Consider the following 16231-nt stretch of genomic DNA (forward strand, 5'->3'; position numbering starts at 1 on the left):
TGTTTTGACCTTCAAATCTTGCTCCTTTGATTTCAGTAGGTCTGCTTGTACACTTCAAATTTTTCCAGTATTTTGTTCTATCAGTGTTTTGTCAGAATGTTTTCCTCCCCCAGTCTATCAATTCCATGTTGAGACTTTATAACAGCATTCATATCTTAATTTGAAGAGTATTTGATTTTCATGTTTCAAAGGTTTCAGTGGCAGACATTATGCAACACATCCCTTTAAATACTGGTGTCCTTCCACCCACTTTTCAGGCCTGATGGGCTTTTTTGAGTTTCTTGGTGGGGTTTTGTTTTGGTTTTAGATTTTTTGGTAATAAAACATTCTTTCACAATGATCCAAACTACAATGGCCAGTGTACCCTAGTGATGATATTACTGTGCCTACATTATGTGCTGCAGTAACTTTTAACATTTGGAAATAAATGAATCCCAGCAAAATGAATGGGATTCTTGCACTATTGCTCTCCATGGGATTCTGTGTGGAAACAGTAATTGGTACACATCCTTCATTGCTGGCCTCTCTCCCCCACCTCTCTGGGTTTAAACAAGTGCATTGCTCCAGCAAGCAGGTCTCTTCATCTTGTGGAGTAGTATCAAGTGTGCCCTGCCTCTGCTGTTCTTTTTATGTTCCCCCAGTTACTGGCGTGGAAAACCTTAAGAAAAGACAGGAGGAAGGAGCTAAAATGCTGAGGGTTTGGGGCTGGCCATGTTAAACCAATTAGAAACTGCTTTCTCTCAGTTTGTCATATCTGCTGTCACTGTTGTGTGAGGAGTCACGCCTTTATTTCGGGGAAAAAAGCCACCATGGGACTTTGGTGACTGCCCAAAATATTTGGGCTTTTCATTCATGTTTTATTAGCTGATTCCATTAATGGAATAATGGGAGAGTAAATCATCAGACATCTATATGCAGCATATGAGTAGATAAGCTAAGTAATCACTTAGATTATTTGTTCTGTTCGGCTCTTGAAATTACTGCATTCCTTAAAGGTAGCACAAGTAATTTGACATGTTTTATCATTTGGCATTGACAATACTGAACTTGAACTCTTCAAACAGCTATTTCTAATTTTTGAAAAAGCATGTCCAATTAAATTGCCGTAATTCATGTATTGTAGTAGCAAGTTCCAAAGAAAAGACCACGCTGTCTATATTTGGGATTTGTAGTTTATGTCAGAATGTAAAATCTCAATTAGAATATGTACGTGCACAGGGCTGGCAATTATTGAGCCATGTCCCTAATTAAAAAATACTGTGAATTCCATGATGCTGCTGTCAGTGTAAATACCCCTGATGTCATCAAGTTTTCTCTTTGAAGTCTCTCCAAATTCACATTTTCCTAGTTTCCATATAGACCTTTAGTTGGAAGTAAAATTCTGATGTGCAGTAGCACATCTACTTAAAACTTGGGCAAATAAAATCTTGTTCTAATCTTTGCTACTGATATATCATCACTCTTATAATCTCTTTTCAGCAATTTCTAGTTTTGTATCCATGATTTCTAGGCATCCTTAAAATCACGCCCATTGTGTTTTACATCTTGAAGGAATGTGTAGAATTTAGCAAGATAAAGCAGTGTAATCTCTGTTCTAATTCAACAATTTAAAATGCAGAGTAACAAACTCCTTTTTTTCGTGTGTGTACTCAGTCCAAAACAACTTAAAAGAAGCCAGCAATATGATCCTGAACCAGGTCTGTGCTTACGATTTAGTTTTAATGTCTACACAAACTCTTACATTTGGAGTATATGACTGGACTAGGCTGATGGCTTTTTTGCTTCCCTAAATACACCATTACTCTGGGCAAAAGTCCGAGCTCATGAGCCTTTCTCTCACATCCATCCAAAATGGGATTTGAAAACACTGTTGGTTCAATCATCTCTGATTGTTTGTTTTGGTTTTTGTTTTGTTAAACAAATATAAAGGTCGGTCCAGTGGTATTTCTCTCCTCTGATTTTGCTTCTTTGTAGAAAGAAGACATTCCCATATTGCAAACAATTCTTTCTTATCAGCAACAAATTCTTGCTCCTTTCACTTCTCCCCTCTCTTTTCTCCAGCTTCCTCACAATCTTACCTGTTCTGCTGCTGTTTTGTTTTTTACCTGGAAAGGAAGAAATGGTCTTGGCAGATGCTACAGCCTTGTTTAGCCTGTGGGACTTTGGCTGCGTAGCCGACATCTTGGGGTGTTGCAAGGGATGTGTGGCTCTGCACCTGCCTTAGCAATTTGCCTGATTTCTCCATTCCACTTGGACTAGAACATGGTGAAATTTTGAAGTCACAGTAGCAGGACTGGTCATTCTCCTTTTCTGTGTGTCATTGTGCTTGACTCCAGCTTTCTAAACACAGAGCAGCTTCAAAGGTCAGTTTAGTTAACTGGCCTTTCTTAACCTATGCTTGCAGTTTTTAATGTAGTTAAGCAATCTGGTTTGGAAGACCTCACATTTTAAGTGGTGTTCTGAAGCCCAGGAGTGTCGAATCGTGGCATCATTGTATTTGTGATTGTCTATTCTGCCATTGCACTGCTTTGATAAAAATGTCGTGATGCTGAGCGCCCTTGAGTCATGAGTTGCTTTTTCATTGATAATGCCCATTCTGTCCCTTATAGCCCTATAGGTTAGTTTTCTTGGCTGAGGACAGAGTAGAGGGCTTTAAAATTCAGGTGAAATTGACTGAGAATTCCTAGAAGACTTAGGTAGCATGAAGTGCTCTGGAACATATTAATACTCCAGGACAAGAGGCACTAAAAGGAAATGATGGACCAGCTAGAGTGTCCTGCTAGAAGAACAGTATTTCTCCTTTTGGGCCACTTACAGTATATGCAGCCTCTGTGTTTAATAAGATGAGCATAATTTGTCAGCCCAATTGGATTTTAGTCTGGAGATTCTCCAACAGGTTCCAATTCCATAGATTTTTCTTGTGAAGTAATTAGCTCACTGGGGGTTGCTTCTGCAATGTTTGTGCCCCTCTCCCAGTTCTTGAATGTCATCAAATATAAGCCATGGTCTCCATGCAGAATGCCAGTTCCTACCTGGACATTTCAATGGCTAGAGAATAAAATAGTAGATAACTCAAGTCACACCCTTTATTGACCACACCTGCCCTCAGGGTGATGTGATGCCCACTGACTTGGGACTGTGTCCTCCAAATACTGCAGAACTGATCTGTCAGAGGCCCTTGGTTCATTTTAACCACCACAGCTCAGAGTTTGCCCTCTGGTTTGGAAGGTTCATCATAGTTCCTTTCAACCCAGACTCTCTGTGGATGCTTTTTCACTCTGTGTGGATGCTTTTTCTCGTGGCCTTTTTTTCTTTTTTTTTTTTCTTTTTTTTTTTTTTTCTTTTTTTTTTTTTGGCAGGATTTTTGTTGTGGATTCTGGGTTTTTCATCATGGTTTTCTCTCAGACGGATGGAGCAGTGACCAACTTCTTGCTGATTGTGACTTGTAACATTAAGCTTGCCTTGGAAGTAATCAGCCCATTTTTCCTCTTTCAGTTATAAACATTCTGAGCATTTAGAAATCCTCTTAAGTGGACTGATGGAGTTAGCAGCTTCTCCCAGAGTGTTTCAGATTAGTGGCAGATGCCCAAAGCTTTTCTTGTGGCATTTGGCAGTTTCAGGAAAAGTGTTATAACTTTGATCATCTACTTTTGCCAAATGGCTCAAATGGTTCCAGTTGCCAGGAAGATAAAAATCAGCAGTCTGGAATATTCTTTGATCTGTGTTTTTTCTGGATATGGAATGGAACAAATGGAGCATTATCCACCGTGCTTGAGAGATTCCTGCCTGTTGGTTTCGTTTGCTGCATGGGTTTGTTTTGTTTCCTCACCGTGCATTTCAAAATTAAATTGCTGGGTTTTTTTTATTCAGTCTGCAGACAACACATCTTTCATTCTGTTCTCACTGCTGTTCAGAATGAATGTAAATTAAATACAAATTAGGATATGTGTGTGTATCTATTTTTGTATGTAGCTAGATGATACTCTTCCTTCTGGGGTATAATAATTTTGTCGTTCAAATATACTTTAATAATCTTCAACATATTCTTTTTAATTCTTGCCTAGTTCTAATTTTTTTAAGGATTCCTCAGTCATGGGATTTTTAAAAAAATCATCATAGAAAACTTTTATTTCCCTTATTTGCAATGGTTTTTTCTTACATCTGTTTATTGTTTTCCCTAAAATGGCTAGTGGATGCATCACACTTGCTATTCCCCATGTGTTAGCAATTTTGTCCATAGTTGTGGATCCAAGATGGGACAGAAACAAGAGTGGTGGGGGCTTCTGTTGTTTAGGGTCTTTTTTGTGTTGTGGGGTTTCTTCCCCTCTATCTTTAATATATGGAGCTGATAAATAAGGCGACCTGCCCTTTTTTATTTGTCCTTCTGTTTTTAGGCTTCATTTACATTAGAATCTGCTTTAGTATATTTCAAGAAAGAGTAAAAACCCTGTAAATTGTAGCAATTGCCTTGAAACTGACCCAGTCATTGTCTGATTTTGTTTTTATTTTCTGGGGGAAGAAAAATGAGGCAAGTAACTCTTCTATTTTTGTGATTTATCTACAATTTAAGTGTTTGGTTTTTAGAAAACATCATCGGTTCAAGGAATGTGCTGCCAGTTAATTAAAGAAATAAGACTACTTCTTTCCTAATTTATAGTTCCCTCTTCTGTCCAAAACAAAGCAGCTAGAGTAGGCAGAATCAGTGACATAAATAAGAACAACAGTCCGGGATTCTTTTCCTTCATGTAATACTGCCAAAGGCAGACCTTCAGGGCTTCCTCTGGGCTGGGGAACCCTGATTATGTTTGATTTTTCTCGTTGGTGAAGTATTGTAAACTCACAGAGTATGCATATCTTGTGAAGAAGTCATTTAGATTATATCTGATGCTGTGCTGGTAGATTGGTTATCAACTGCTTTTGTTTATCATTGTTACCCTGGATGGTGGCTCAGAAGTGTGAGGCAGTGGCTCCTAGCAGCATGTGCTGTCCCTGCAGGAGGGATCACATGTGGCGTAGGGACAGAAAGGGAAAGGTGTACAGAGGAAAGGAGGGAAACTTGATTCATTCTGCATCTATCACTTCATAGGATCAATCAGGTTGGAAAGGACCTCTGAGATCATCAATTCCAATCCTTAACCAAACACTCCCCTGTCAACCAGACCACAGCACTGAGTGCCACATCCAGTCTTTCCTTAAACACCTCCCAGAGCAGCCCATTCCAATGTCTAATCACTCTTTCTGGAAGAAATTCTTCCTGACGTCCAACTTAAGCTTCCCTTGGTGTAGCTTGGGACTATTTCCTCTCATCCTGTCGCTGGCTGTCTGGGACAAGAGACTGACCTCCACATGGCTACAGCCTCCTTTCAGGGAATTGTAGAGTGACAGTCACCCCTGAGCCTCCTTTTCTCCAGGCTAAACACCCCCAGCTTCCTCAGCCACTTCTCACAAAACTTGTGCTCTAGACTCTTCACCAGCTCTGTGGCCCTTCTCTGGACTCACTCCAGCACTTCAGTGTTCCTCCTGAACTGAGGGACTAAGAGCTGGACTATCACTAAACTGTTTAAACTCTGATGTGATCTACCTTGAATTTTTTGGTCCTCTGAGCTATTAGAACTTGTCTTCATCTAAGCAGAATTTGAGGATACTCTGGGATGAAGAGCATAGAGACACCACCTTGGACTGGGTCAAACTGGCTGCTGACTTTTGCCTTGGTGAAAAGAGGGTTTTAAAAAAGAAAGCTAATTTCTTCCAAAAGCATTCCTTTTGATTCTTTTTCTTGTGGTAGCATAATGCAATAAGCGTCTGCCACTGCATACCATAGCACCTAACTGTTGTAATAAGTTCCTTGCTTAAGTCTGTGATACTATATGAATTCTGTTACATTCTGTTTGTTTATGGATGTTTTTGCCATGGTATATGGTTGCAAACTTACACTGATCTATGCAAGTTTAATATCACCTCTATTTTAAATGGTGAAAAAGTGTAGGCTTACTCAGCCTGTAGTGCTTGCTCTGTCTGGCTCATTTTCTGCCCTGGTTCATGGCAGAGACAAGGCTGGGTCCACAGGTTAATGGTTGTTCTCGGTGGGTCGTCTTTACCTCTTGCCTCTGACTCATGCTTCCTTTATTTTCTGGGACAAATTTGAATTAATACCTTTTTGAAATGAATAAATTCAGAAGACCTTTTCTTTCCCCAGTGTTCTCTGAAAGTTCAGGCAGGCTGCTCTCTCTCAGTTGCACTCAGTTCCTGGTGGAGGTATTTTTCATATCAGCATAGCAGCTGGAGTGGCATGTTTTAAAAGCAACGGACAGCAGAAGCTAATTCAGCAGAGAAGGTTTGGGTCTCCTTTTTTTTTTTTTTTTTTTTGTGACCATTCATCCCCCTGGATCAAACCCCAGAATAGACTGAAGCCAGGGTAAAGAAGATAGATGGAATTATTTTGTTAGTACCTTGGTAAAGTTAAGATTGTCTCGAGAGCTCTAACTTGCATTTTTATGGGTTAAGGCATGTTTTAATGTTTCACATTTCTGCTTTTGCTGTTCTTTAAAAAATAAAAAATGCAAAAGCAATTCCTAGTACTGGTAAACGTGCCTGTAGGTCATGTTAAAAATTCCAGATATAAGGTAATGCAATTTCTGAAGTGAATAGACCTAATGTGTATGTGCACGTTGCTTATGTACGCACTCTTTACACCACTTGCCTTAATCGTGTTCTTTGGTAATGACTTGCCAACCAACAAGGAGGAAAACCAAACAACTCTGAAATACAAATTGAAAATACGTGTTGTGTTACAGGGTAATGCAATAGCTTTAAAAACCATTAGCACACCCCCAAAGACAAACAATAAAAAAATTGAACTGTATGGAAATGAACAAAGGCTCAAAGTAGCAAATGTAAGTGTCTAATTCTGATAAAGATGGTAATTGTACCTCACATTTTAGAGTTCACATGTCTGGGAGATGGTGAGCACTTCATGATAGGATGCAGGGATTTGGGTTCTCTAGGAGTTTTGGCGGAGTTGCTGAGAAGGAGTGTCTGAGGAAATAAGCCAAAAAAGTGAGGAGACTGAGAGTAGGTAAGAAGCTGTGAATTGGAGGGGAATGAAGACCGAGGGTTTAAGAAGGTAAATGTTTCCAGATTTTGTCAGGGACAATGCTCTGTCTTTTGTGTTTGTGGAGACGGAAGTTTAGAGAAGTGGGAAAAATGTAAACTTACCAAATTTAAAGGCACTCAACGAGTCATCTGCTGTGTGTTACTGGGAATATAAAGTGATATTTTGGTCAAGAAAAGGTCACAAAGAGACAGGGAAAAAAGTATCTCTTCATGGTTAAACATAAAGAAAATCATAAGAAGATTTAGTTGAAAAATAGCGCAACTTCTTTAGCTTTCTGCTTGTCATGCCTCTGCCCATGAATTTATGTTGGCTGGCCTTGGAAGTATTGTTGAAGAGCTGTTCTGGTATTATCCTTTTAACCGAACACCGTGCAAAGGTTCTGCTGCTGTCAAGGGATATCGGAGAGACCCTTTGAGAACGGCATTGCTCGATGTGTATCTACAACCAATGCTTAAACAGCTCTCCAAAGTCCCCTTACCCTCTTCTGAGGCTGTACAGCTGCTTAGGAGGAGTATTCCAAAGGAATATTTTAAACTTACTCTCTTTCTTTTTATGGATATAGAGCTTGGAACAGTGCAGAACTGTCTGCTGAAAATCCCTTCGTTCTCTCCTTAATGTAGCAACTTTTAGGACCTAAGAATTTGCTCTTTTCCCTTTTACTCCCTCTTAGGTTTTCTGTCTTTCTACTCTTCATCTCTTGCCTCTTTTCCACGCTTTAAAACCTTAGTATGTCATATACATGGGCTTTGCCAAATTTGCCTGTATGTGAAATGATGTTTTAAACTTCCACCAAGCCTGTAGAAAACCTACAAACCAATGACCAGGGAAGTTTTTAGGAGGAGTAGGGGGGAAAAAAGTGAGAGAATGTTCTTCTGAGCTTTGGGACATGCAGTTGTCAAAACTGACCCTTTGTAGAAAAAAGATGCAGAACTTTGTTTGTCCCTTGAAGCATCTTTGAGCACAGTTTGATATGTCTGCTTCCCGTACCTGCTCTAGCATTTCCCCCGTTATGGTTTCTTCCTGTTACTAACTACTCCAAAATTATGTATTACACTAAGTCTCACTTCTTTCCTTGTATTGACAGCTGCAAATCAAAAAGAGCCCTTGACTCCTAATTTTAAAGTGAAAGAGGAGCCTGAGGATGAAGAAGCTGGAAGTTCAACCGTGTCTCAGCCCAGCTATGTGTTCAGCCAAGAATCTGAAGCCCCAGCTCCAAACGTCCCTGAAGAGAAACTCAAGCCACAAGAGCCACAGGCGAATGTGATGAGGCAGGACATGTCAGTCAAGGCAGCATCTGAGCTTCTCATGAAACTCTCAGGTAGATATTTCATTTACTAATATTGAGTTTCTGATTTTTTTTTTTTGTATGCTAGCAGGGTTACCTTGCAAGAAGGTGGGTTCAGCTTTAGTAGTAAGCCAAAGAACAATTGCAAATGCCTGTCTACAAAGTGTCATGTACATGAAACATCTCTCTTTGGTCTGTAGCCACATTATCTAATTATCTCTGCTCTGATTTTCAAATTAATGACTATGAAATAAGTCAAAAGAAATGATGCCTTAAAGCTTTTCGGTGCTGTAATTTTTAAAAGGTACAAAACCATGTTAATACCAATTTATTCACATGTGTCACTTCATTAACATCATAAGAACGTTTCTGTACTTTACTATACCTGACATAGCTTTATAAAATATGACTTTTAAAGCTTTTATTTTTTTCTGATAATACATTGCACTCAAAATTACAAGATACTGATTAAAAAATTGTGTAAACTGAGCCAGCTTTCTGCATTTAGCAAGACCACTTGAACTTGCTTACATTGCCTCAGTGATAGATTCTTCTGCCAGACAAGTAGACAGTGTACACACACAGGTAGTGTTAAAGCTTGAGGGAGTCAAATAAAAATATATATTCTGCTAATTATGATTTGTCTACCTCTCAGAATTGAGGTTAAAGAGAAAGTAAAAGGGTTGAATTCTTCCCACTGGGGTCAGGTTAAGTGAATGCAGAAAAGGCTTTGAACTTCTAACAGACCAATTTTTAGAACCAAGACATGAAATCAGTCTGGCAGGCTGGGTTTTGTGCTTCTGCACCTGAACTGGATCTGATAGATTTTAAGTCTTCTTCAAAACTGGACAAAACTTATTTTTTTCATTATGCCAAAGTCATGCAAGAAGTGCTGGTGGGAATGCTTGCAAGTTTAGTAACTTCTGAGATCCCTGTCAAACCTACCTGAAATCAGTTGTCTTGATTGGACACTGTCAAACGTGAATTTGAGCTCAAATTTGTACCTGAAAGACTTGAGCTGACTAGGATCTCCCCCATGAAACATGTAGTTAATTCATGCCTGTTCATGCCTCCATACTTTAATTTGCAGAAGAATTTGAATCACTGATTTGCAAGCCTTCCATGTTATTGGGGCAAAAAGTGTTTCAGTAGTACAAAACCCAACCAGAGTGCCAGTTTCCAGATTTTTTTCTCAGACTCCCAAATACGAAACACTTGGTTATTGGTGTAATCCACAGTTGCTGCTTGTAACTAGTTTGAGTGGGGTGTTTTGGTAACAAAACTGTGCAGCCTAATGAATGCTAAGATGTGACTATTTTTCTTGGTGCATATACATTTATGTAACTATTTTTATAAAGAAAGAGCTCCATAATTTCATGTTTTGTCATGTACTTCAGAGACATAAGGGTTCTGGATTGTCAGTGTGGAGTTCAGCACTGGGCAGACTGTGTTTAGATAAACCTATTGCTGCCTATTACATTAGAATATTTGTGCCTTAAATACCTGTTTATATGAGGAAATCCAGCATGTATTAAATCTTTGTCTAGTCTTCAGCTCGTGTTGGGACCTCCCATGCTTTAAAGGCTGTGGTAAGAAATACACCAGTGTAACATTTCTTTTACAAGCTCTTAGGGACTGAGAAGTTTTTGCTGACAGTGGTCTTTTTGGCTAATCCATAGATTAGGAGGTGAAGAGTGACTCGGATTTATGGAGTTGGTGTTGCTGCTGTCGATATTCCCGCATCAGCCAGGGTGTAGGGTTACACCCAGTTTGTCACAGACAATTGCATTTCCCTGAATTACCATCTAAGGCAGAAACCAGAGAGGAAAACACTGAGATTCAGTGTAATGTGGGACAACTACAAAAGGAAAATCTAAAGATGATTAGCCTCTTTTATTATGGATTTTCTTGAATTTTTATCTGGTAGAATATTCCCATATTGCCGTTGACTTTGCAACCTACCATAAGCAATTTTGCAGCCTGGTTTTGGTGACTTAGAACTTACTTGAACAATTAAGCCACTTCTTCATAGAATCATAGAAGGTGATGCCTTAAGTTTTAGCTTTCATATTATCCAGATTCTGTACTGCATTAGCATATAACTCTGAACTTCATATAAAGTATTAGCAAGTTCTCCTCACAGTTTAGTTAGACAAAAGAATCCTTTTCCAGCCCAGGGAGAACCAAGGACACCTTTACAGCTTCAGGCCCAAAAAGTATAAACAACAGCAAATTGAGGAGAGCAATCTGGGAGGATGGAACTTCATAACCTGAAGCTGTAATTGGACAATTAACCCCAATACGTAAATGGACCAAAACTTATAAAAGTGTGAAAACGTGTGACATGTTGTTCATCTTGGGTGTGGCCTTGGCTAGACTCTTGTACTGCCCAAGGTGCAGTCTTTGAAGGCTTTTTAATAAATACCTACTTTATTCCTTTAACACTGTCTAGCCTCTGTTCTAGGTAGCCTCTCAAGGCATCAAGGGACTTTAAGATGACAGAATCATTTAGGCTGGAAAAGACCACCAAGGTCATTGACTCAAACTGTTGACTGCTCACCACCTTGTCCTGGGCCACAGCACTGAGTGCCACATCCAGTCATTTCTTCAACACCTCCAGAGATGGTGACTTCACCACCACCCTGGGCAGCCTGTTCCAATGTCTGGCAACCCTTTCTGTGGAACAATTCTTCCTGATATTCGGTCTGAACCTCCCCTGATGGAGCTTTAGGCCATTTCCGCTTGTCCTGTTGATGGTTGCTTGAGAGAAGAGACTTCCCCAGCTCCAACCTCCTTTCAAGGAGCTGTAGAGAGCAATCATCTGGTTCCAAACCCCCTGCCATGGGCACGGACGTCTTGCATTAGAAGATATTGCTCAGTGCCTTATCCAGTGTGGCCTTGACCACTTCTACGGATGAGGCATCCACGCTTCTTCCTGAGCCACCTCTTGAGATTAAAGGGAAAATAAGAACAAGCTTCCTCCTCTTTCATGGTACTGGAAAGAAAAAAAATTGGAAAAAGTGTGTCTTGTGGTTTTACTTTCTGTGGGAAATCCTCAGCCAAGTGCCCTTGTTAGATTTGCTATGTTTTATAATTGGGTTTAAGTCAACTCCTTCCAGATTTGCTATATGCTTGGTAAGGACTGCATGGATTGTGCTCATGCACTATTTTCACTTTCTTCTGTGTAATACTAATCACCAAAATCTGCATCACATACAAATTTAGGAAGAAATTTCCAATATAACAGTATTGTGCTTCCTGCATTCCTGACATCTATGCTGCTGTTATCCTCTGAGCCAGAATATTGCTGATTGTTTCAGCCTCTTGGATGGGAACCACTTGGGATTTGGGCATAGACCTTGCTCTCTCCTTCCATATGGAGGATAAACTGGTTTATATTTTTCACTGGGAAATCTTTTTTCCCAAACAGAGGTGCTGCGTTGCCAACTCTTAGCTGTACAGGGTAGTGGGAGGCCTTTCCAGGTCTGGAGCCTGGTTTGGTCTGGAGCATACTGTAGGGTAGGTTTACTCCATATCACCAGCCCTTTGTCAGCCTCCATTGTAAGCCACTCAGAAATGACTCTAGAGATAGGAAAAGTTCAAAGAATAAACATCTTTTCCCATTGCGGAACATTAAAAGAGCATTTGTTAGCTGCCATTGTAGAAGCAGATGGGAAGAAACAAGAGAAAATCATACACAGCTATTTTAGTTCTACAAGACGAGATTCTCTTTCAAGCTGAAGGGCTCTTGAGACACCTGTTTCTAGCAACGTGACCAGAGTTTGGGGTCAGGCCCTTACCCCGCACATTACTTCGGTGGAATTGGACCTTTTACAGCAGTTCTTTCTCTCCCTTGTTCCCCTGGGATTCAGGTCTTCTACTCCGCAGTTCATAGATTTGATGCCTACTCACACCTCTTCCAAAGGATTATCCAGGCTCAGAGGACTCATGTCTCTTGGGCATGTCTGGGCAGAACCCACTTCCAAGCAAACAGCCGGGACAAAACTTCCTAACAATCAAGCTGCTATTTCAGAATAAATCAAATGCCCATTTGAAAGAAATGGTCTCTGGAAGTTAACAGGTGGTTTGAGCAGATTTTCAACCTCCATTCTACAGAAGAAAATAAAATTACCACCGTGATCTGTATGAATGCTCAAAGGTGAGCTGGGAATTCTGTCCATTGCTAAGTCTTGACTGAGACTAGAACCACTGTTAAGCAAACAGATTTGAGGAGATAGTGGATTGCTCTCAACCTTTTTTGGAAGGGTGCCATCCCTGCAAGAATTTAAATTCCCATAAAAGATTGCATAAAAGCAGTTAGAACAAATGGGAGTAATATGTTTCAAATACACCTGTTTTTTTACCTTTTTACCAGTTCTCTTTCATGAAAAAGCTAATTTATTTTTCAGAATATTTAATTAAGTGGCGCCCTCAATGATTCCTGGTCAGTTTTATGCACTCGGTCTTGTAAATTGGAAGGTAGGTTTCAGAGGAGACTGAAATTAAAAATAAATATTTGCATTTACATGCCAATGTTAGAGCTAAAAAACTCATTTTCTGCTGAAATAGTCATGCCGCTGATATGTTTGGGGCATGTATTAGCTTTTAGAAGCTTACAATATTTTGGCGTCTTGTTCAAAAATGAGCGTATTGGTGAAGGAATCTAAAATCTATCCCAGGTATTAGTACTTTTTAAGTAATGTTTTACCCAGGGACATCAGTATGTCCTTGTCTTTCCTAGAAATGTTGTCTGAATCACATTTGCCTTTACTTCAGATGTATCCTTTTTTTTTTTTTTTTTTTTTTTAAATGTGCTCATTTTGCATATAACTCAGGTTGTTTTCCTCCTCTCTTTTTTCCCTGGGTCAATTCCCCAAGTATTGCACATCTCCTTGTTAGCCCAAGCAAGTGCGTGACATTTGTACTATTCGGCTCCTTTGGATTTTTTGTTCTTCAGTCCTCAGGTCACACAGTGTTTTCTTGTAATACACCAGTACCAACAAAGTGTCTTAGTTTGGGGTTATCAGCACATGCAATTAGTGCAGACTTACTTCGTGACCTCAGCACACCAAGTGAAGCGCTGCCTACAATTGAGTCCAAAAGCATTCCTGATCAACTCTATTTATTATCACCTAATTATTATATGATAGCTCCTCTGTTGGAACAACTGGTTATTTATTACAGGGGAGGAGTGTGATAGGTTTTTTGACTTTTTTTTGATTAAGCCTTTATCTGCTTTAAAATGTTTGTGGTAATTTCGTATTCCACGCCTCGTAGTTAATTTTTTGACACTGCATCATACGTTTAATTGAAATAACATGGATTAGAACAACTATTTAAAAAGAGTAATGCAGGGAGAAAAGATTGATAGTACAATTCTAGCATAAGGTAAAGGTCAGAACTAATCTTGCTGCATATTTCTTTTCCACAACATTGTGGACTGCTCTGGGAAGTACCTGTGTGGAGTTAGGCTGCTGTCTTTGCAGATCCCTGTTGCCAGTACCTCATGAGAGTGCCTGCACCTGGACTGATTGCAGGAGAGCTGTCAAGGCTTTCATCCCTGCTAAGAAACTCTTGATAACAGGCAGACAAGGGAAAATACAGGGAAGTCTTTTGTTCCTTGGGGCTTCTGTAGGAGCCCAGAATGTAAGTGGGGAAGTGTATGATCTGAAATAAGACTTTCTTTATGGGAAGTAGAGAAATGGCAAAGTATGGCAAGTCACATTCCCAGATTAAACGCTGCCAAGTGGGTTTTGTTGGGGGTTTTTTTGGTTGGTTGGTTGGTTTTTTGGGGTTTTTTGGGGTTGGGGGGGGGGGGTTTGTTTCGGTTTTGGTTTTTGTTTTGTTTTGTTTTGTTTTTTAATTTTCACCAGGTTCTGCAAGTAGAGTCTTGCAGGTAAGCACCATGATCCTACCATTTTAATGGAAGGGGCAACAGATGTCTATCACAACTCTAATTAGTCTATGGTTTTAATTTGCTCCAGTTTTTTTTTCCTTGGATCTCATTTCTGTGAAGCAGCTTGTAGTTGCTAAATTCTGTAACGTGGGAGTTCGGAGGTTCCACTTTAATAAATATGAGCTATTTCATGACTTTTTTTTTTGATGCAGGATCCTGTTACATTGATTCATTGACATTGTCTTATATAAAACAGCAGTTTGAAAAAAATACTAGCAAAATAAAGCATCAAGCACAGCGCCCTAGGGGAACGTCAGATGTTCCTTGTTGTGTCTCTGTGGCAGAACCTTCAGGGCTCGCCAACTGTTCCCTACCTCTGAGGTTTTATTTAAGCTGTTTTAGGGCATGTTTATTTCCAGCAACTCAGAACAATTAGCATAACAAAACGCCTGATTCTCAGTGCTGAAAGCTTTTGAAGTTGGTACAAGTTGACCCACTAGTTACCCCTGTCTGCTTCATTGTGGAAACTGGTACATGAGTCCAATTTGTGAGACATATGGGAAAAGCTTTCTTCTCTAAGTTGATTCATAAAGTTGATTTGTAAAGCTGATGGGCATTTCAGCAAATATGAGCAACTTAGAATTTTAGTCACAGGGTGAAGTTTTAAATAAAATGGTGGGAAGAAACAGGATTGATTTATCAAGTATTCATTTGATTTTGGCAATGCATGGTTATTGGATAGCTGTTGTATCAGCCAAAGCAATATTTACAGCATGACTTGTGTTTTTTATGAAATCTATCCCTTGCCTTTGACTTCTATCTCAAATAACGGGAAAAGCAGAGTGTGCTGCATTAGGAAGGGTACGTTCAGTGTCCCCAAAGAGCATGTGAGGGCTGCATGGAATCACAGAATGGTCTGGGATGGAAGGGACCTTTAAAGGTCATCTAGTCCAGCTCCTCAGCAATGAGCAGGGACATCTTCATCAAGATCAGGTTGCTTAGAGCCCCATCCTACCTGACCTTGAACGTTTCCAGGGATGGGCAACCTGTTCCCATGTTTCACCACTCATCTTGTAAAAAATTGTTCCCTTATATATAGTCTGAATCTATCCTCTTTTGGGTTAAAACCACTGCCTCTTGTCCTGTCACAACAGGCTAAAAAGTCTGTCCTCACCTCTCTTAAAAGCCTGCTTTCGGTGCTGAAACACTGCTGTAAGGTTTCCCTGGAACATTCCCTTCTCCAGGCTGAACAGCCCCAGCTCTCTTAGCCAGTCTCCACAGGGAAAGTGTTCCAACCTTCTGATCAGGTCCATCAGGTCATGGCTTCCCGTGCTGCAAGGCACTGGGGGAACTGAGCCTTTCAGTCTGGCACAGAGGAACTAAGGGCCAGTCTAATTGCAGCCTGCACCTACTTGAAGGAAACTTGGAAGAGGGGTGGAGTTAAACTCTTCTCCCTGCTGGCAGGTGGTAAAAGATGGGGAAGTTTGGGAAGTTCAGAGTGGACGTTAGGAAAAAATTCTAGTGCTGCATTAGAACAAGTGTTATCTTCCTTTTGAAAATTCTGCAAGGTGAACCTGCAGCTGGCCTAGTGCTGAAGGTTCGTTAAATAATTTTGTTTGGAAGGGGCCTCCAGGGTCATCTATTCCAGACCTCTGCTCAGAGCAGGTCAAACCAGGCAGGCTGCTGAGGGTCTTACCAAGTTTAGAATGTGTCCAGGGATGGAGAACCCAGCTTCTCTCAGCGATGTGTGTATAAGTATTTCCCCATCCTGACGGGCATTCTTTTTCCTGTGTGTATAAACAGAATTCCCATGTTCCGGCTTGTCTGTTGATCACTGTGCATTTATGAGAGAAGTCTGACTTTAGCTTCTCTACACCTTCCCTTTATTCCCTAGAGAGCTGTCGGCAGCAATAAAGTGTCCCCTCAGTGTTGTTTT

General features: G+C 40.2%; 1 protein-coding gene across 3 annotated transcripts in view; it reads left to right on the forward strand.

Annotated features, from left to right (window-relative positions):
- ZNF827 (zinc finger protein 827) overlaps positions 1-16231 on the forward strand; it is a 113233-nt gene that overhangs the window by 55884 nt on the left and 41118 nt on the right. For all 3 annotated transcript variants that reach the window (XM_066186530.1, XM_066186531.1, XM_066186529.1), the window contains exon 5: positions 8199-8432. In XM_066186530.1, the coding sequence (XP_066042627.1) occupies positions 8199-8432 (234 nt within the window). The remainder of the gene's footprint in view (positions 1-8198; positions 8433-16231) is intronic.

Source organism: Chamaea fasciata, unplaced genomic scaffold (genome assembly GCF_029207755.1).
Source record: "Chamaea fasciata isolate MVZ Bird 193981 ecotype frontalis unplaced genomic scaffold, bChaFas1.0.hap1 SCAF_6, whole genome shotgun sequence".
In the NCBI taxonomy this organism is placed as follows: Eukaryota; Metazoa; Chordata; class Aves; order Passeriformes; family Sylviidae; genus Chamaea; species Chamaea fasciata.